This window comes from Dromaius novaehollandiae, chromosome 2 (genome assembly GCF_036370855.1).
Source record: "Dromaius novaehollandiae isolate bDroNov1 chromosome 2, bDroNov1.hap1, whole genome shotgun sequence".
Classification (NCBI taxonomy): Eukaryota; Metazoa; Chordata; class Aves; order Casuariiformes; family Dromaiidae; genus Dromaius; species Dromaius novaehollandiae.
The window spans coordinates 106,386,560-106,409,103 of record NC_088099.1 but is presented as its reverse complement, the minus strand read 5'-3'; the positions used below and the strand labels follow the sequence as shown (position 1 = coordinate 106,409,103).

General features: G+C 34.7%; 1 protein-coding gene across 11 annotated transcripts in view; it reads left to right on the top strand.

Moving 5' to 3' along the window:
• ZNF236 (zinc finger protein 236) overlaps positions 1-22,544 on the top strand; it is an 87,737-nt gene that overhangs the window by 16,554 nt on the left and 48,639 nt on the right. For 10 of the 11 annotated variants that reach the window (XR_010387864.1, XM_064507117.1, XM_064507116.1 and 7 more), the window contains exons 4-10: positions 3,242-3,420; positions 6,620-6,744; positions 8,952-9,124; positions 11,898-12,044; positions 14,035-14,106; positions 18,757-18,960; positions 20,540-20,768. Coding sequence is in view for 10 of the 11 variants with exons in the window: in XM_064507117.1 (XP_064363187.1) it covers positions 3,242-3,420; positions 6,620-6,744; positions 8,952-9,124; positions 11,898-12,044; positions 14,035-14,106; positions 18,757-18,960; positions 20,540-20,768 (1,129 nt within the window). In the remaining variant the exon portion in view is untranslated. The remainder of the gene's footprint in view (positions 1-3,241; positions 3,421-6,619; positions 6,745-8,951; positions 9,125-11,897; positions 12,045-14,034; positions 14,107-18,756; positions 18,961-20,539; positions 20,769-22,544) is intronic. The other variant, XM_064507113.1, reaches the window with a different exon arrangement.

Here is a 22,544-nt window from a genome sequence, read left to right as displayed (position 1 = left end):
CTAATAGGCTTAAGGCAGACTTTTTTGACTCTTGCATATCTTTGTGTCTTATTTTCATTGATGCACATGACTCCTCATCTTAAAATTCCATTTGAAGCTTAAAAATTAAACTTATAAAGACATCAGTGCCTTTCAATGCTAATGAATACATTCATGTATCAGAATTTTGTGATAAAATGGAAATGATCATAACAAAGATTAATTCACAGAGAGTTACAAGAATGACTTTCCCAATGGTTATACACAGGGCCTGCAGAAGAGCTGGAATTTGAACTTGAAACGTAAGGTCTTGATCGTAGCAGTGGTTGTCATTCAGGAGTTTTTCTGAACATGCAATGTAAGAATTGCAGTTAGCAGTGGCATACAGTCTTCTTCCTGTTTGCTTTTGCTTTTCTCCTGTTAGAATAGCTGAAAACCTGCAAACAGAGAAGATATGTTTTCCCTTTGGAACGTACGCAGTAGTTGAGGAGACTACTGCACAAAGCTGAAGTTTGTTTTGATGATTGTGGTCTGGTTTGGTGCTGCACCAGTCAGCTTTATCTACATATGAGTGCAGAAGGGCAGTAACAAGCAACTAGTGTTACTGGTTTCTTGATCTCTCCAATTAGCTTCAGGAGAACATGTTTGTCTGTGTTGAAAGACAAGTTTTGATTGCTCCTGTGAGATGTACCAAAAGAAATTTTCTGGACCCTTTAAATGTAGCTTGCAGGAGATTTATTTTCTCCTCACGTTCTTTGGTGATTTCTGTGTGAGACTGGTGTAATGAAGAATAAACCCCAACATGCGCTTGAAATTCCTCACTTTCAAGTAACTTTCTTAAACTAGTCCTACCTTTTTAATTTTTTAGCAAGTCACAAAGAATGTATCTTGTGTAAGTATGCCCAGCCTTGTAGAGGATTCCTGTTTCTCTCCACTTCCACTAACTTACAGTGGCATCCAGGGTAATTTTTTGCCCTGGTGAGACAGGAATGCTAAATACAAACTGAATACTTATTGCATTAAAATTGTTAATATGTCTTCCCTCTCTACTAGCATGAGCTTTTGTTGGAATTTAGGAAAACCTTTATGTCCTGAGAAAGTTGAAACTGATATGTTTGGTGGATGTAAAGTACAATTACAGTTATTCAGATGTAATTAACATTACAAAAAGAGGTAGGGCAAGGTATTTTGTTTGTCCTGTTTTGTAATTCAGAAGCAATGGGCTTTGGAAAATATCTGTAAAAGATTATTTTAATTCATGTTAGGAGTCATTGATACTGAAGAGAGGAAGATCAGGAGTTTAAAAGGACTCCTACACAGAGAGGATATGGAAAAACAAAAGCAGGGAATATAGGCAGAATTGGATGAATAAAGCTTTACAAAATTTATTTCCGAAGTTTGGAATTTTAAGTCTTAGATAGCAGTGTGTAGACAGCCTCTTTGCTGTGAGGGTTAGAAGGTGGATTTAACCATAGTCAGGTTATCAAGATGTAATCACTGATTCTCTGATTTTCCCCAGCTCCCAGTCTGTTACTACCTATTCCAGAGGGGAGGTATTGGGCTTGATGTATTGTTTTTTTGTACAGCTCTTCTATTTTACCATGTTCTTGTCTTGCTACACCGAATTCTAAAATAACGAATAAAAATACCTATACTTTAGCTGTCTGAAATGCTTCCTGAACCATTCTTTTGTTCTTGAAGTTGCTTAAAAGGATGGGTGCTAACAGAACATAAGTTCATAGGTGTATGTGTCTGAAAGATGCTGAGAAGGGAACAACAAACAGTTTATATCTGGAGGGTCGCATGCTTGGTATAGTGTGCATTATAAGCTTCTTTTCAGGTAATTGTTCCCCACTTATACAAAAGGATCATTAAAAAGCAACTTTGTATAAGAGCTTTCTTCAATAAGAAGTATTCTTACTCAGATGTGAAAGTAGAAAAAAAAATAATTTTACTGTCCCACACTATAACTTAATTCCAATAATAATAACCTTTAGGTTAAACCTAAGAAGTCATTCTGAGATAGTATTTTGTTAAAATGCTCACCTTCAGATTTTAAAATTTTGGGGTTGGAAAGGTTTTCTGGTAGCATTACAGAATCTTTGTTTTTTTTTCCCCAGACTTAGGGAACAGATTTATTGTCAAGAAATTTTAAAATAGCACCATGTATCTGCTCCTTTTTGTTTAAACACTCTTAACATCTTTTATTTAAATGAACACTTTTTGCATTGTTGATCATTCAAGGAGAAGAACAGAGAAACCATTTCCATTTGCAGTGATAATAAATACAATTATTATAAAATTAAATGGGGCCAAAACTGTCTGAAATTGCTTGCTTGCACCAGTAAGGAACATGTAACAGAAGTATTGCTGAAGAGGTGGTGAACATTTTTGAGATTTATTCTTAATCCTGTGCTTTTATTCTTGTAGAGACGCTGTGAGAAATAAAATTAATGGTTTGAAAAGCAAAAGAAAGTCAAATAAATGTACAACTTTGAGCTTTTTTTGGAACAATAATTCACTTTGATTCCTCCTCTGAATTTTGGAGAAACACCAATGCTTTTGTATTAAACATTGCAAGTATAATTTCCGTGCTAAATGACATGGAATACTAATTTAACTGGAAAGTGGCATGTTTCACATTGATGTAAAATTAATGGGTTTAAATGTTACCTGTCAGAAATAATGCCTGTCCCTACTTATTTCTATCTTCTTGTATGTGGAGATAGCTTGAGATAAGTTGGTAGTAACTATGGTGGAATTTCTGCTAAAGATTAAGTGATGATCTGTATAGTTTTAACTAATAAGTTAAAATTCAGATCCTGAATCTAAAATTATAATATTTTTGGTTAGAAAATGTTGGGTGGGTTGGTTGGTTTGTTTTTAAAAATGTTTATGTAGGCTGTAATCTAAAGGCAATAAGGTAAATTTCTATGTGTATTTTGAAATAGTCTAGCAAGGAAATAGGGAGTGGTGATGATGGTGCTGAAGCATATGTTTTTGCTACCGTAATAACGTCTTCAGAATTCAGTTTTAATGGATTTCTTAAAAGATTAATGTTACCATAAGCATGCACTGATTATTGTTCATGATTTATATTAGAGGCGCACAAACTTGTTTCACTTTTAAACTTTTATTGCTGCTTGCTTCCAGCTGCCCGTGTTCATAGAAGGATGCATGCATCTGTTTGAGCAAAGTTTGTGAATATGTGCTGCTCTTTGTGAATATTTTTTAAAAAATCAGTCTCTATTATCTCTTTCAGAATCTTATCTGTTCAGAGTGTGGAGATGAATTTACTTTACAGAGTCAGCTGTCCATACACATGGAAGAACATCGTCAAGAACTGGCTGGCAGTAGAATCCACAGCTGCAAATCTTGCAAAAAGGAATTTGAAACTTCCTCACAGCTAAAGGAGCATATGAAAGCTCACTTTAAAATAAGGTGACAATTACTGGATTTTAATAAAATGAGCAGATGTTACTTTTATGGTGAGAGCTAGGGAAAGCAGGAGTAGCTTTTCCTGTCGGCAGAATACCTTGATCTATGCAGATTATTTCCTTTCTTTGATATGGTGTTAAGAGATGGCTTTTTTTTTAATTCCTTGTTGAAGTAGGTGGTGATTTTTTGAGAGCCACTTCTGCTGTTTTTAGTATTTAAGGACCCATAATAAGCACAGTTCCATCTACTAGCTATTTCTAAATACAGGTTAAGTCTTTTCTGATACAGATTGCTTTTTGAAGTTGAAGTGTGTTTATGTGTGATTTTAGCTACTAATGGAAATACATTGAGACAAGTGTATATTAATTTTACATAGGAGTTACTTTAGTTGGATCCTATTGTGTAGTTTCTGCAAAGAAATGTTATTCCTTGCAATTTCCTTCTTTTCTTTTCTTCTTCTTTTTTTTTTTTTTATTTCTTGCAAACAGTCCTCATCACAACCTGCCCTGAGTTTGTTGTAAACCTGAAAAAGCATAAAACCAAGGGAAAAGAGGCCTAATAATGCACTACTTTCTATTGGTGAATATTTGTTCTGTCCTTTTTTTCAGCAGTCTAGCTTATTTTATTTTTAAGAAGGTGAGAATTGTTTTAAGTTAGAAGAAATAAAAACATTGTTTCTGTTGATTTAGTTTATGCCTTAAGAAAATGTAAGATTTTGACAGATGGCCTGTTTTTTTAACTTTTATTCTGTTTGTACAAACAACAGAGGGGAAACAATATATATTTAAAAATGAGAAATATCAGATGCTTCCTTTTCTTTTTATAAGCAGATGATGGATATTGAGAGGTCATAATAGTTATATTCCAGGATATTCAAAAAGGAATTGTTGCAGCTTTCCATTTGCAAACTGAAAATTGAGGGTTTGAAGTATGAAGTTACATTTTGTTTGTGTTGACTTGCCTAAATATGTAATATTACACAAAATAGTAGTTCTTGTGAATACCTCCTGTGTGAATTAGGCTGAATAAGTAAAGAGTAGATTAGTGAATATAATATGATATCAGGGATTTTGAGAGATTACTATGCATGCTACGTTTTGTTCAAAGTGTGCAAGATGTGAATGAGATCTAAGTCTAGTTCTATGTTTCATTTGCTTTACTTTTGTTAAACATGTCCAAGATTGAAAAGCCTCTTTTAGCAAGGAAGAAAAAAGAATTTGACGTAGTATTAATCTTTAGTGGGAAGGGATGCTCAATGACAGAATAGGAGAAAACATCATTTGTGCAACCTTAATTTTATGCTGTATATAATTCACAGATTGTTTCTTTAAGAACAGCTTTTCTGACTTCACAGAGCAAAGCTCCATCGTTTGTTTATCTTTAGTTTCCTAAATATGGATTATTCTTTGGTCCAAAGCTTCCTTGTATGAGATTTGCCTTGTTGATCAATCTGAAGGAATTGCGCTTTGGTTTGATAGAGTCTCTGAGGACTATAACACTGGCCAGAATATTCAGGAGTAGAAATGTTGCATTAGCATTCAAGAAACTATGTCCATAGCTGTTCTTTACTGTCATTTTACCAATAGTACCAAGACAACTCATATAAGTTAGGCCAATGAGCCAGGTTAATGAATTGCCTGAGTATTTCTGCTTCCCCTAATCTCAAAGCTAATGTAGCTCAGACCTGTGTTTCAGTTTTCTTAAATTCTAAAGTGGAAATGGTTTTTTGGAAAGGAAAAACATGGAAATTCTGATTTTTTATTTAACATAATTGTCTCATATTGTTTATATGAATTAGTGGAAAGTTAATATTTTATTTAACTTGTGTGACTACGTACTGTATGTTTATTTAAAAAACCTAAATCAGTAGTTAAAAATACTATTTATGTTTTCTGCTTTTCATTGTAAAAGAAGCTTCAAAAAGTTATTTTAGTGTTTAAAATTAAAAAATGTCTTTTTCCTTTAAGGCTTTTCAGGAAGTAGTTGTACTTTTCCCTCCCCAAAAGATGTCTCTTCTGTCTCCTAAAACATTTGAATGGAAAGTTGTTATAGAAATTATAATTTAAATTTAGTATATAGCCTTTATTAGTAAGAAAATTGTCAGTGTAACTATACATGATGAAATATTTTATCTTTAACACAGTAATCTAATCTTGAAGGATTATCTGCACAGTTGTCTCCAAATTGATTATGATAAGATTTCCATATCAAGGTGTCACACCTATACGTTTAAACGGATGTCATTTCTCATCAGAGAGTATATTCTGACAGTCAGACTGGTCTAGATCTGCCTTGAGATGGAAATAAGAAGTAGTCCTAAAATCCGTCCTATTCTCTCCACTACTATTTAGTCTTCAGTGGATTTTGCTCTGGATACTTAAGTAAATTTTAGCAGATGTAATTAATATGCAAAAGTAAAAATATTACCAAAATTCTGTGGTCACTCCTCTGCTTCTGCAAGAGTATACAGAGTTTTAAAATGTATATAAAATTTGTCTGAAGTAATCAGAAGGGAGAATGTGCTGTCCTTTAAATAGGCACTAAATGTATGCATTCTTCCAGAGATTTATCATTTGAGTAGAAGTTTAATGACTTCATGGCTTTTGCACAGACTCTTAATTTCCTGCAATTTTTTATTATTATACCACCCTGAGTATCAAGGTGGTGGTATATATTGCATACCTGCTCCACATTAGTTAACTCTTGCTTCTCGGTTGCATAGAAAATACCAGTTCTAAACCTGTTCTCGTTAGATTGCAGAGAATGTAATTGCCTGTTTCCTAATTCTTGAGATGCTCAAACTCTAATTAAGAAAAAAGCTCTTGCTGTGTTGAAGCAAAAGAAATCAATTCCAAAATTCCCACCAGAATGGTAATTGTGAAGCCACTCTATACTTATACCTGCATTTACAGTAAAAATGTCTCCAGAAAACCCCTAAGATGTATCATGTTTATTACAGAAATAATTGTAAAACTTTTGGTGGTTGTTGTGCAGGTGGATTTGAAAAAGGTTGACAACTGTTAACATCACTCTTTTCGTATCAGTAGAAGAAAACTTTACTGATATAGCTGATACTGCACATTGTCACCGAATTTAACCTGTATGTTAAAAATGGTGTAGTAAAATAAGCTCCTAAATAATCTGTTTAATATTAGGATTAAGGTGATCTTTTTTAGTTTTTTTTTTTATTATTTATTGCCAGGGTGTCAAATACAAGATCTTATAACAGAAACATTGACAGAAGTGGGTTCACCTATTCATGTCCACACTGCGGAAAAACTTTCCAAAAACCAAGTCAGTTAACTCGACATGTTAGGATACATACAGGTAAGACTGAGGAAGTAATTATTTTAGATTGCGGTTGTTTTTACAAAATTCAATGACTTTGAGAAATACTAAATACTTTCCTGTGTTGAGAATTGAAATAATAGTATCAATACATTTGCCAAATTATATGCTGTTACCTGTTTGCTGAAAACAAATTCCATTATGTGACTCTTTAATATGAATCATTTGAAGCTTTATGGATTTTAGTTACAAAACAGTGACACAAGAGGTCACCCTTTACCTGCTTTAAAAGTTGTCTCAATGTAATATCCAAAAAGTCATTGAAAAGTAACTTTCTTATTTTAGAGTCTATTCTCTGGTACATTAATTTTTGCTGTTGTAGCTAGAATTAAAGAAATAAGATTGTAGAGAATGTTCTAAAGCTTCAGAAAGTTCAAGTGCATTTGTAATTCTTCTGGAAGAATAGAGAGATGTTTGTCTATTGGAGGAATCACAGGTAGAAGATATAGTCCCTATCTGCACATGACAGTGGGCCATTCTAGTTCCAAATAGTTAGGAAATACTAATTTAATTTATGAAGTATGTTATTACTTTAAATCTGTAGCTAATCGGATTATTATCCATCCAATTGCTTGAGGTTCTTTAAAATATATAGGAAAGACGATCTCTGCTTTAAAGAGTTTAGAGTCTTTAAGTCTTGAGTTTTACATTTCCCCACAGAATTAAGATTTAGTTTGTATAATGGAAGTTACTTAAAGGCAAACTTAAGAAATACTTCAATAGGCCCACCTGTAGCTATTAGTAGAGGCAATGCATTTTACCTATGAAATCCCCTAGGACTTTCATCATTGTCCTTCAACAAGAACTGAATTGGTGTTCAGAATTTTAAGAACGCAATAAAACCCACATCTTCAAAAACCATAAGCAGCAGCAGAGAACGTATACATTCATTCGTTGTTGATACAAATGTAAATTATATTCTTGAAATCTATTTCAAAAATAGCAGCTTCCCTTCAAATACTGTGATGTTTAATTAAGAATTTATCATTTGGAACTATGTGTAATTACAGCTATCAGTATACCTGGAAATAATACAACAGTATTCATTAAAACTGCTTTTGTGTGCTTAATGCTTAGTGCATAGTAGAACTTACTGATATAGAAGATGTAATGTTCAGCAACTATAGGGTTTTTTGCTATAGAAATGTACCAAAGCAAAGAGTTAAATTTTCTCGAGATACTGGAATTACCATAGATAAACTGTTTCACTAAAAGAAAGAAGATTAATATTGAGTTCACAACAGCAATTTGCAATAGTTAAGACATAAGGTGGGTGGTAAGAAACTGAACTTTGTTCTTAACGTCTGTGTGTTTAGTTCTGTTTTTCATGTAAGGATTTGTGGGAAGGTTCTCAGCTTTAATCTGTTAATGTACAAATAAATATGAGTATGCACAACATTGGGAACACTAAAACCAGGAAATTGTAGCAGAGTATTCCTGTAGCAATATTGCCTAGGATTTTCTTTACTATGCAATACTAATATGAAATATTAAAAAAAAATCATGTTTTTAAATTTTTTTGAGCAGGATGCACAATATCTCAAATAATAAAAACATTCTGTTGCAACTTTTTGATAGGTGATGGTAAAGAGAAATGAATGACTATTAATATTCATTGAGGGAGGGGACCATGGGCCATTTTTGTAGTGTTGCTGTAATACTTAAAATTCTTAAACTAAATAAGAAGCTAAATTTGAATATTAGTTGTTTATTACTGTTTCCCCCCCCCCCCCCAGTGTGTTTGTTTCTGTGTTTACGTGTGGATTTATGGGTTTGGGGTAGAAGAATAGGTTATGTTACTTTGATTTTCTTCTTTTCCCCTTTTCCTCAAGTGTTTTTGCACAGCAGCTTCTGAGATCTTCCAAACAGCAGGTCGAGGAAAGCTGTTTTAAACAGTTGTTTCATAGAAGTTTCGTTTAATTTACCAATTGTAACTAATAATTATTAGCTAGGTCATAACTTTTTTTTCACAAAGGTACATCTCAACATATTAGATATCAAAATTAGTGGTTGAGATAAACAATTTCATTGTCAAAACACTTAATAACATATGTTGGTATGTTTGTATGTGTGTATGTATACCTATATGCAGTGTTTTATCTGATAGGATTTTTCTTGTAGATGCACATAACTGCCAACAGACTTATTTAAAGCCGCTTACCTTAGTTCCTTCTTTTTTCCTTTAGGTGAAAGACCTTTTAAATGCAGCGAATGTGGAAAAGCCTTCAACCAGAAGGGGGCATTGCAGACCCATATGATCAAGCACACTGGTGAAAAACCTCACGCTTGTGCCTTTTGTCCTGCAGCCTTTTCTCAGAAAGGCAATCTTCAGTCACACATACAGAGAGTTCATTCAGAGGTAAATACAATTATTCATAAAGTAATTGGTGCTAATATACTGCTTATTGGTATTTAACCTTTCCTTCTCAGTATTTAAATTGTCCTGTTTGCTATTATAAAGCTCAGTGGAGCATTCTGCAGCCAGTATAGATTCCCTGCTGTAGTATACATTCCAGTTTGCTGGTTTTAGCTGCAAATTCAGCTTTTCTAAAACAGTTTAATCTGAATAAATGACTGCTTAGGATAGCTAGGAAAATCTTCATTTACCGTTGTTTTTTCAGTACATTGATAGATAATAATCTATGAGTGTTTTTAGACATATAAAAATGCATATACATCAGCCTTGGGAGAATGAGAACTAGAATCAGATGAAGGTAAGAACAGCAGGTTCTCCAAAAGCCACAAAGAAGAAAATGGTAAGAAATTTCAAACCAAATAGCAGCCCACTAAGTCGTGTGAACATTGTTTTAATTTGACTTTGAAAAGCCTTTTCAGAGGCTTTTCAGTTACAGGTGTAGAAAATTACAGTAGAAGATAAAAATAAAAAACAGTAGTATCTTGGACCTCTTTGTTCTGATACATTTTTCTCTTTGTGACAAATGATTTTTAAGATAGAAAATATACTGCTATGATAATGTAATACAATCTCCTGAGCAGCACTGGCGATGGGGCTTTGTTCAGTGATTCCTCACTGCCTTGATGATTTTTGGTTGAACATACCCATAGAAAGAAACCTAGTTTTGATTTGAAAGGAAGCAAGTGGGTGGAGCCAGCTCCCCCCACCCCTCTGCATGCAGAATGTCATCTCTCTGATTTCACTCTTTCGCTTAACTCTGTGTCTGAGATATGCTTTCTCAGTTTCCAGTGTTGTGTTACAATGATAGATTTTATTTATTTTTTCCTAAGGATCCCTCAGGGTGTTAGAGTTTCTACTTTTTAGGTTACAGTCCCTTTTAGAATAGGTCTTAGTGTTTTATATTTCACTTAATTATATTAAATCATATGCTTACATTTTGTATGACTTGGTGTAACTAGTCTTTCTCCTTATCTGCAACTTCCTATATAGGATAGCTTTTTGCAACATGAAAAAATACAGAAATAATTTAATAATTTACATTGCTGATTTTTTTTCAATATTACAGGGGTATTTGGGATCCAACCAAAAATATTTTCCTCTTTTTTCTCCACTATTTCTTAAGTGTTATCTCTTCGTCACATCATATTGTATTTCTTGGTCCTGAGCCTGTATTTTAGTTACTGCTTTGGCTCTTTTATTAATTTTTCTTTCTTGCTGTTGCTGAGTTTCCTTCAAGACCACATGCAGGACCCTGTTAATTCTTCATTTTATCCTGAAACAGTCAGAGAAACATAACAGTTGATAATTGAAACAGGTTGATTCTCACTTAATCTATCACTGTTCAGTCTCATCTGTATTTTAGGAGTTGATACCTCTTCCTGAAATGTCATCTTACCGGTTCAAGCTTGTTGTCAGGAAATACAGTATTACATATTACACTGAAAGCAGTGCAATATATGCTCTTTTGAAGACTTCAAGCACTGAAATTCTGTGATTGTTTCCTCTTCTCTCACCATACCTTTCTTACAATATCCCATCAGAATTTTTTTCTTTATAGAACAACTTCACAATTCTTTCTTTATGCTTGATAAACCTTTAGGGTCTTTTGCGTCAAAAACAGTAAACTCCTCCTTGCTGTTCTTTTTAACTCTTTTCCTATGGAATGTGTACTAATCTTGTCGTCAAAAACATCTACTTGGCAAACAGCTTGAGTATAAATCCCTTTTTTGCATGTGTTCCCAAACTGAGTCTGTAAGGCCGTAATAAGTGACCTGGTGATACATGGCCTGCAGTGTGTTGTGGGTACAGTAACCCCAGGAACTGGTCTTGTTGCCTTGCCCCGTGCATGCTTTACAAGTTGGACTACCAAGACTTGCTGGGCTAGAGTTATCCCCCGTATATGGAAAGCGCTGCACTGGGTCTTACAGCTGTGTGATAGTCTGAGAAGGCGTGGGAAAGGAAGATGGTTCGGAAACTGGAAATTTATTTGCCTTGTCTTAGGTTAATTATCTCATGTGTCACCTCCACTCCTTGCTATGGAAGTCCGAAACAAGCTGCTGCTGGTCACTCTCTGATCCTGTCTGTAGTCCCTCAGTTCAAACTATATCATTAAACTTCTCTGCCCTTCATACGAGGGTTTTTTTCTTTTAATTTTTCCAGGCAGTCCCTATGGTCTTTGACTGAGTTCATCTCACCTTCATTTTCTTTGTGATCTAAAAACAGATTTTTTTTTTCTTGGAAACGTATAAAAGAGATTTTTGTAAAAGTAAACAGAAAAAACAAAATTTGAAGATAATTTAACTGTCTCTTTTTCCTTCGTATCTCCTGATTTTCATTTGTGTTTAAGTATGTATGTTATTACATCTTCAGGGAAGTCTTAATTGGTAAAGCTGCTTTTTGGATTTTGTTTCTTAGTATGTAATTCTAGGAAGTTGTAAGGATGGAAAAGTCTGAGGCCTCATTTGCCAAATGACATTTGTTTTGCTGTGTGGTGCTTCCGAAAATTGAGAGGCAGTCATGAGATGAGTCATGCACATAGATATGGTTTGCTTGATTTCAGGCAGGTATCAGACCTGTCCTATAACTGGACATCAACAGCTTGGGGAAATTAAACATTTTAACTTTCTTTCATAGTTCTATAATATATTTCTTATGCTGATAAGAAAGATAGCATTAGGTATATTCAGGAAAAATATACTTTTTTGTCTTCTTGAAGGTTAAGAATGGCCCTACGTATAACTGTACGGAATGTAGCTGTGTCTTTAAAAGCTTGGGTAGCTTAAATACACATATCAGCAAGATGCATATGGGTGGTCCACAGAATTCTTCAAGCTCTTCAACAGATGTATCTCATGGTACAGCGGTAAGCTTTACTTGTTATATTATGTAAATGCTTTTAAAATTTAATTATTTTATATTTTAATTCCTGTAATTCTTCAGATAGGTCAGAATTTAAAAAGCTATAGCTGTCTTACGAATATCTTTTTGAAGTTTTCTGTCATTTTTTTGAATCAATTTATGTAGTTAAATATTGGCACAGTGTATGCAAAAAAAGGATTTACAGTTTGAGGGTTTAGATGAAAATTTAACAATTTTATTCTGCAGATAAATAAAATACAACTTTGTTACTTACAGATGGTGGTGATGGGGGGGAAGGTTTCCTGTCTATAGAAAACGTGAAAATAACTGGGAAGCTTCACCGGAACAATGGACTCTAGACTATGCAAACTGTATATTAGTTTTAACTCATTTGCAGAGATTAATTATTGATAAAATGTTAGTCCATATGAAAACAGACTGGATTCTTGTTCTCAGTATTTTTGATAACCTGTTTTAAATACCAGCTTGTTATTTGGTAGATCATAAAGGAAAAATCTTAGCTTTAGTAGAATCACCAAATTTTTTCTTCACCACGATACAAGTAAAAGTTAAAATGTCAAAAACAATTTGGCTTTCATGAGCCCATTTCATTTTTTGAACCAATACATGTTTAATATTATTTAATATGTTCTTTGAAGAGACCTTGTACCTTTTCTATCTTTTTTCCGCTCTCTTCCTCATCATCTCCAACTTTTATGCTTTTAAGTTCAACATATGACATGTAATTTCAGTCTTTGAAGAGGAAGGTTAAAGTTGTAAAATATTTTGAAAACTTGCATTTCAGGAGTTCCGACAATGTCATAAACATGGTGAAATATTTTAAGTCTCACCTTCCTTATGCAGCTGTATCTTGTTTAAAATAAGTGTCTAGTTAGTGTTATTTGGAGAACCATTTGTTCTTTTCTAAATTTCATAACTTTTTTTATATGGTAGATGCTATTGGTCTCTTCAGGTTAATTAAAAAAAAAGATTAATGTGTCCTCTTTGCTTACAAATACGTGTAATCTCCACATCTTTTTGTAAGACATCCATTTGCCTTTTAAGAGTACACTTATGAAAGTGGAAGCCTTCATAATATGTAATGTTTGCTAACCAGCTGTGTTTTTATTGTTTTGTTTTGTTTTGCATTGTAGTAACTCAGTTGCATATTGCTATCATAGAAGTATACTACTATTATCTTTGCCTCATGCATATTTCTCTGCTTGTATGAAGAAGTGGAAAAATGTAGAATACCTCCCGACAGTAGTATAAGCAAAACGGGGAATGTTTTTTTTTTTAAAAAAAGAATGCCAATTTAACGAGGAAGAACAAAAACTACTGACATGTTAATGACATTAAAACAATATTACTCTTTCTGTATTTAATTTTGTATCTGAAGCTGCAGAGATTTAATGATTGATTGGTTAATTTTACTGCTATAGAGAGGTGGTACATTCTTAGATTAGCGCTAATATTCTTAGATTAGGACCAACTTCTTCACTCTGGTCACAACTTGTGTGGCTTCTTTAACATCAGTCTCAAGTGTCAAGTATAATACTTCCACCTTACTGAAGTTTCTGATTAGTCATTGTCGTCCCTTAGTATGGACAAGAGGAAGAACAATGATTTTGTCTCTATTATATGTGTTCCAAAAGTTGAAGTCTTTTGAAGTGCTGTGCTACTGAAGAATGCATTGTCTGGTGCATGAATACGTCCTATAAAATATGTTTACTGCTAAGGCTGTTACTTATCTTGTCTCATCAGTGCTTATAGCTTAGATATCAGTTTCTGTAATTCACATTTATTTAGCATATATAAGCAATGAAACAACACTGGTGGTCCTGCATAAATTTGTGTCTGTCCCATAAAATCTCCTTTTTCTATCCCTAGCTTCTGTGCCATAGCAAAGTGAATGGTTCTGCTTTTATGAGTAATATTAACTGTGTCTCTTTCTGTACAATAGCTTAAAATCCTTTCTTCCTATGTCTGTATAGGACTCTGTCACCCAGCCTCTGACAACATCTCCTGCTAATCTTTTGCAACCTGTTGATAGCAAATGGAAGAATGTAAGTATAGAGTTTTCTCTTCATTGTTGTATCAAGACTAAAAGGGGGAGGAACTTTTCAGAATTTTGTAAATGTTTATTTATGTGGTAAAAGAAGATATGCTACTCTGCTCTGTGCTGAGTTGATCGGCTAATATGTGAAGGCAAACGTCTTGGTGAATGAAACGGATGTTGTATGGATCATTCATTTTATGTTCATGATTTTTGCACACATTTCTGTTCACTGTATCTTCAAAATGGAGGCATATTCTGCTGTATGCAAAGACCAGAGGAGAGTAAGGAGTCTCATAAGTGTTGGACTAACCTGCACATCTGACCTGACTTCACAGGAGAGATGTGATTTGGCTGGAGATGGAAGGTGCTTGATTTGTGCTTGTTCAGCTGGTTGAACTTCAGATAGCGGAGGAGCACGTGGAGCTGTGGGAGGAAGACACAGGGACTGGCTTTCCAGAACACCCTACCTAGCGCTCTTGGAGACAGGCAGATCTTGAGGTGTTGGTTGCAGGGAGAGTGGTAGCATGTTTTGTTGCAGCAGTTTGTTGCCTGTCAGTTGCAGCACTGTATCCTAGTGGCAGACTAACATGACTTACATTCACCGCTTCCCTTCCTTCAGCCACTTTCTCTCTGCTCACCAACTAGAGTTCACAGAACCAAGGACTAGGAAATGTGCCAGTGTTTCTTTTAAGTCACTATAACCAATCTATCCCCTTTTTTTTCTCTTTTACTGTGAAATCAGTGTTTCTGGACCAACTGACTTAAGATTGAACAGAACTGATGTAAACTAACTGATTACTTATAATTATTTGATACCACACATATACAAAATGTTCCTTATAAAGCTTAAAAGATATTAAAAACAGCTGTTCTTCAAAAGCAGTTTAACTTTAAGTACACTTTCGTTTTTTAACCAGTTGACATTACTTTCCTTGTTGGGAACTTTGGATTGGTATCAGAAGTGATGCTGGGAAGAAAGAGGACTGTGGGTCTGCAAAGAAGATAATCATCAGTTTAAAATACCCTTTATTGTAATTAAAATTGTAATTATTTGGGAACTTAATCCAGTAGATTTACAATCTGCATATAGTGTCAAACTGATAATCTAGAAGGGGAAAAAAGCTTGTCCAAACTGTGAATGTTATGGTCTACTGGTGCATATTGATCTCTCTCTCAAAAAAAAAAAAGTTTTAAAGAACAATGTGATATTGAAGAGCAAGTCTTGCTTGGTTCCCCTGTTCCTTCCCTTCCTCTGCTCTGCCCCAATTAACTGATTTTTGTTTTGCATAGGCCTTATGAATAGAGTGGATTATATTCAAAAGTTTTCAAACAAAGCAAGCTCCAAAGTGGAACTGATGACCTACTTTTTTTTCCTCAGATTATGAATGAAGAGGAAGTTGTTGTGCTTTTCCATTGAATCTAAATATTGGAATTAGGCTCCTCCATCAGGGTTTCATACTGTGTGGTCCCTTTCACTTGATGCAGAGTGCCAGGCTCTTTCCCAGTGGTGGGTGCCAGTCAGTAGCAATGGAAGCAATTTCCCACCTCCTCTTCTCGGAATTGCTTGTTACTCTTGCCTAGAAGGTGGGAGAATTGTGTTCAACTCCTTCCTTAGCCTTAGGGTCTTCAAACCTGTATATTCTCCAGAGAATGCCTTAGTTACTGGGCCACCAAGCATTTCAAGAGTGAATGTGTGCTGCGGAATCAGCTTCAATTGATGCATGGTGGGTCTACGAAACCAAGCAAGGGGACTTTTTAGTCTAGTGGTTAGAGAAGAACCTGAATTCTCATTCCCCTTGCTAGGGTACCTTCTGTTTTTGAACTAGTAACTAGCTAATGTAAAGCATACAGCAGTGTTGTGGAAAAGAGGCATATGGCAGCACCGCAAAACCAATATTGACAAACCTCAATACTAAGATGAATCAGCAGCAATTTTTTCCCATGTTTTTAAATATTCCTCCTTCAATATATTATCTGCTTGTTTTCTGTGCCTTAAAGTGTAAAGCTTGCTTTTTTATGTGCAGTTGCTGTTGATTGGTTGACCTAAGGTAATGCTCTGAGTTTTGCATGGATCTGTACTACGTATTACTCGTGGCTTTAACAAAAAGTTGGGTATTTTTCTCTTATTCAACATTAGCTTTTTTTGGTAAGCAGAGCTAGTTGCATTTGTCTGACTCTTACTGATTCTTCCTTTTCCCTCTTGCAATAGAGGTGATTAAAAGTAAGAATATGTTTTGTATTTTCAAATGGAATGACCTACTAAACTTACTGTGATACACCTTAAGTGGTTTTAAAACTTTTGGAGAGAACTTCTAATGTAGTTGTGCAGGGAATCACCATTGTTTCTGGTGGGGTCCCTTAAGAATTAATTCTTGACCCTACACTACTTAATATTTTATCAGTGCCGTGGAAGAAAATATCATCACTGATCAAGATGGTACAAAGATTGAGGTAATTTTTGAAGAGGTCAAGTCACTGATACAGTGTAATATGGATTTCTTGGCGAGCTGGGTGCAAACAAGCAAGATATGTTTTGATACGTCCAAGAACAAAATCATACATCAAAGAGTGGAAGTAGGCTGTATTTGCAGATTAGAGATGGACAGGGATTTTACCTTTAGAAATAGGGATTGAAAAGGTCCTAATGGATAAATCAGCAGAAAGTGCAGCTTTTGTTGGCTGGAAAGACTAATGCGGCCTTTCTGTATAGAGAAGAAGTCTTGCATGAAAGCGAAGAGCTTATATGTATGCACTCTACATTTGATTCTAGCAGTTGCTGCTTTTATTGTTTGTCTGTTTACATTCATGAATAGTGGACACCATATTCAAAGATTTAAGAGGATTCAGAGCTATAGAATATTTAAAGTATTAAATGATGTGTTTTATTACCGAAGAGATTCAAGAAACTTTATCTATTTTGCTCATCGGATAAAATATTAAAGAATGACTTGATCTTCTGTTTTGCAGAAAAAATCTATAGTCTCTTTAAAACAGAAGCAAAAAAAGTTTTAAGGGTTGAAGCTAGCTAAATTCACACTTTGAAATAAGGTATATATTTTTAGTGTGGGTGACTAACTGTTGGAACCATTTGTCAAAGTTCGCTAGCAATATAAAAATTTACTGTACCCAATTTTTAGGTTAAAAATACTGTAATTTATGTACAGTTACTTTATTTAAAGGAGTAATTGACTTGGGGCAGTCATGTGGTCTGCTTTATGCCAGAGATCAGACTAAGTGATCACAAGGTCCACTATTCTGACTGAAAAAAGTAGCATTTTGGAGAATAAAATACTTTGTTCTCTATGCTGTTTTTAAGTCACATATGTAAGTATTCTGAGTGAGATCTGGAAGGAGACCTCTGAAGCTTTTAATAACGAACAGGATAGCTTAATGGAAATGGTAACAAACTTTGTGTACACACATATGTGTGTTATTTGTCAAAAAAGATTGCCTCTGTGAGAGTATGCATAAACTTCTATAAAATACATGAACACATGAGCTAAATACATATAATACTGTAAGTTTCTTGTCAAACAATGTTGAGCAGACCCTTCGTTAACAACTTTTTTTCTCTTGCTAAAACCAGGGAGAGTTTTGTAGACCTTTTGGTCTAGGCTTCCCACTCTACTAAAGAGTTTCCTGCGTTGTGCTTTAAGGGAGGAAAAAAAAGAAGTGTCTAAAAAGCTTTTATGCTCTTTTGCAGAACATCTTGCTTCAGTTTCTGTCTGTGTGCGTTTTCACTGCAGTGGTTTATTTTAGTTTGTCAAATAGCATACTGAAATGTTTATAGAACTTTTGCCAAATTTGAATCTAAATAGATGAAATCATCTTATTTGGTGAAACAGTGAGGTGAAAAAAAGACAAGCTAATACTAAAAGCAGTAAAATGGCAAGTGCTAGTCTTTTGCACGCATGCAAGAGAAATGAGTTAGCGATTTGTTTTATATTGTCTCATGAGAAGGCATTCAGAATACTTCATCTAATTCTCAGGATATACCTAGGTATATAGGATATACCTATACCTAGTAAGCTAAGGGTTTTTTTTATTATTATTATTTATTATTATTATGATTAGAATGGTTTTGACGAAGTCCCATGTGTATTTAAATTTTAGGGATATAAAGACATTCATTTAAAGCTAAGAGATTTGAGAAAAGGAGAAAATTAAACCAAAAAAGTTGTTATTTTGATTGTTCTGATGAGTGTTGATGTAACAACACTAATAATTTCACACGAAAAATGTCAGCTAATAAAAGGTGGTTTTTCCAAAGGACTTGGCTAAGTAAAATCCAAATTTTTTAAAAAGACCACCCCAGTACCCTTTTTCTGTTTTAGAATTACTTTATGTGGCCTCTATTTGGAGAATTCAGTAATTGATCCCTGTTTTTTGAACTAATTGAAGGTTCAGTAGTAATGATAAACTTAATTCAAGCTTACAGTTACACAGTTGGGAAGAACTGCAGGAAAAGGATATACAGAAGCAGCTCTTTAGTAGAATGAGCAGACCTTGAAAGACAACTCTATATAATACTCATGTCTTACACAAGTAGATGTCCCTGTAGTGGACAATTAACAGACGTTTCAGATAATGGAGCCTAACAGGTAGGTTCATGAATACTTTTCATCTTCCTTTACAAGTGTGCTGCTGTATATTTCAGGCGACACATTTTCGGTCTCCGCTTCTTCAACAGACAGAAAACCAGGTGTCTTCAGCTACCACTCATCAGGGACAGCAGGCTGTAACCGACGTGATCCAGCAGCTCCTTGAGTTATCAGAACCAGGTCCAGTAGAAAATAACCAGCCTCAGCAACCTGGTCAGCAACTCAACATTGCAGTGGGAGTCAACAGAGACATTTTGCAGGTAGGAGCTGTATATGACAGCAGCTTTATATTTTAGTGGTTTCTTTCTGATTGTTTTTATTCTAGTAAAGTTTGTTCTCAGTATTTTCAATGGTAGCATTGCCTCTGCATTTCTAAATGATTTATTATTAGTCAAAAAAGGATTGTAAAGATATATTGAACAGCTGCAAAACGTGCCAAGATTTTTTTTGTGTAATATAACAAAAGCAAGGTTATAAATATTGATTAGATGGTCTAAAAGAATACCATAAATGTTCAGACCCATATCTGAACATTTTATTGATTACTTTTTCTGTTGCCTAGAAGCATCTTACAACACATTCTTTAGTTGTGCCGTTCTTCAAGCATAATTATAATTAAGAAAAAAATGCATTTTTATCTAGTTAAAAAATGAGAGTGTCTCTGGGCCCTTATCCTGTTCTATTTAATATGAAATATTTGAATCTTGCCTTCATGTGCAAAGATTCTGTACTGTATCAGACCCATGTTTGTCTAACCCAATATTCTGTCCTTGATGTTGGCAATAGGAGATGCTCTGTGTGGAAGAGATGCAGGGCAGTAAATCAACTATCCATACTTGTTCTGCAGCCTCCACTGCTTAAAGGCACAAACAGGATGGAACATGGCAGAGAATATTCATCCTCTGTACCGATGGTAGCCTGCTAACTTATAAGCTTTGTATTCATCTGTAGTCTTTTAAGCACCATTTCAATTTCTTTTTGGAAGACCTGAATGTTACATGTCACCGTATGCAAGTTCACTCTGTTACATGTGCTGAGCTCTGTGATATCTGGGAGAGTTACATGTAGTTCCAGTAAATTATAATAGGAAATGTAACTTGATAGCTACTTAAAAAAAATCAGTCTTTGAGGTTGATTCTTTAAACTATTGGATAAGCATTTAATTACTAAGCACATTGGCGTACAAAATAAAAATAAAATCTGGTTTTCTTCGAAGTGATCAAACATCTGCACATTCATGCTGAAATGTGCATTTGAAGTAATTGATCGGAAGCCTTTTCAGACACAATAGTATCCTTGATGGTGTCCATACTCCAGTCCCTTCAACGTGATATAAAAAGCAAGGCATTGCTCTTGTGTCAGTCAGATGGTTATCTATAACTTATTAACAGAGGCTTTTGAGCTTTTCCAAGCCTTTCTTTGATTTAGTGTTCTTTCTTTTATACCCTCTGTGGCTTCTCACTAACCTGAGGCTTCAAATTTGCACTTTTATGGGGAGCTACTCTTTTGTTTAATGGGCATATCAGATATCTTTTATATTCCTGGTAAGTGCTTGATTCTATAGAGAAAATTGGCACTTTTTTGAAAGGTAGTTGTTGGAACTTGTATTAGCGCAGGAAATCCAACTTGAAATCTCATGAACAGCGTAACTGTCAAAAGTTAACATTAACATTAGGTAAGAGACAGTTTTGAAACCCAACTGAATTTCTGGGAGGGTAAGACATTTGATAAAATTTATTTAGTTACATTTGTATTGTGTCTTCTAAATACTTGTTTGAACAAAGTTGTAATAATTGTGGAATGTTTCTTTCCTAATATAAATGTTTTGTTCTGTTTTAGCAAGCTTTAGAGAACAGTGGGTTGTCTTCAATTCCTGTCTCTGCACATTCTACTGACTGCAGCCAGACTAAGACACCTGGGGTCCAGGATCAAAATCCAGATGTCCAGCCTCTCTCAAATCGTCAGGCTGACTCTAATAACGCAGAACAAGATAAGGAAGAAGAGAGTACAGATAAACTGGAAAAAAAAGAAAAAAAGATTATTAAGAAGAAGTCACCGTTTTTACCTGGTAATGCTGCCACTGCTTGCTACATTTTGTGCTGTAAGGGCAATAGTGTTTTGTGGTGTGTTAATGGCTTTATAAAGGGACTTCCCAAAACATACAGGGTGTATCAAGTATGAATTTCCAGAGGCACTAAATCAGTATTTCATCTGCTTGTATGTAAAATATATGATATGCATTAATTATGATCAATATCACTTTTATCTTTCACTATACTGAATAAGTGCCAGAATGTCATGAAGTAATGTGACACTATTAAATATTCTGGATCAGTGGAGTTTTGAGGGAAGGAGAAAAAAGGAAGAATAGAAATTTTCCCCCTCCCCTCCTTTTTCCATCGACCTTCTCTGAGGAGGATTGGGATTTCATAGTTTGCCCCAGAACAGAGAGTTCTTGCAAGCTCTACACTTCATCTTTGGAGTTGAGGCCACAAAGAGGCAAAAGTACAGTGCTGTTTCTTCATACCAATCTTTACTGATCTAGGCCATGTAGAGAAGGATGCAAGATCGGCATAGTGGATAATACTTTCGATGTTACCTATGTTTGGAATCACAGCAGTGATGTGATAGTGTTATCATAAATATATGTTAGTGTTTTACTTCCATACTATATGGTGTGTATCCAAATTTGGATTTTGCCTCTGTGTGCTTTAACACAACTTTAGTTTAAGGTTGCCAGAAGTTTTTGTTCCAAGTATGGCTATTGTATTTTAATGACTGACCAAGTGGAGACAAGTCTGTAATGAGCAGTCATTGAGCTCATAGGTAATAACTTCATAGGTACATTCATGCTGCTTTTTTCTGTGCTAAGAAGGCAGAGGTTGACCCAAAGTAGAAAATCCATGTTGTCCAGTGCAACAGTGCTAAAAATCAACATTAATTTTTTCCTCTGGTAGCAACAAAACTGTTTTGTGCTGTATGCATATATAGTAACAACTTGCTCTGATTGTTGCTGCAATTAAAATACAAGGTCATTACTGTACAGTCAAACAAGATGACCATTGTTTTCTGGTGAAATAACCTCTGTGTATAGACATGGTTTGTCAAAAGAACAACTATGTGAACTGATTTTAATTTAATGAGCTAATTGATATCTGATATCAAATAACATAAACTAATAAACCCCCAATATGATTTAGAAGCTTCTTTTTCATCTTCATCGAGCAGAGGTATGTTGTTGCTTTAGGACGGTGCTTAGGGTTCTTAGATAATACAACAATTTGTGCAAAGAAGTAGCTTTAAATTGTATATCTTTCAGAAGGACTTTCTACAGAACTTTTGCTCTTTTTAAAATACTAAATTTTAATAAATTCTAATGTAAGTTTGTTATCTGAAACAAGTGATTTAAGTTGTAAATCTATGTGCTCTAAAATGGCATAGGCCACACTGGGCTAAAGTGAAACTCCGGCATATCTATCAAACTCCTCTCCTTCAAATCTTTGGTCCAAATTCAACCCATACCATTTGTAAATAGGAGCTGTAATTCTCCATTAAAGTAGTTAGTTCTTCTGCAGCAGCTGTGCTTATGGCTTATACCATGAATTCTATTAGTAACAGAGATAAAAGCAGAACACAACTTCAAGGCCAACAGGGTCCTTAGCCGGAGAACTGTGAGGGGTTCATGTCCTTACTGAATTTAGAAAAGGGAGGGCCATATAAAGTATCCCTACCAGTGAGTTACGTAAGTGTTTAGTACTTAAAGTACTTTGATGTGGTTATGGGTGAGGAGCTGTATTCACTGCTGAATAATTTTGTGTTAGATGTAGTATTCATAAACCTGGTC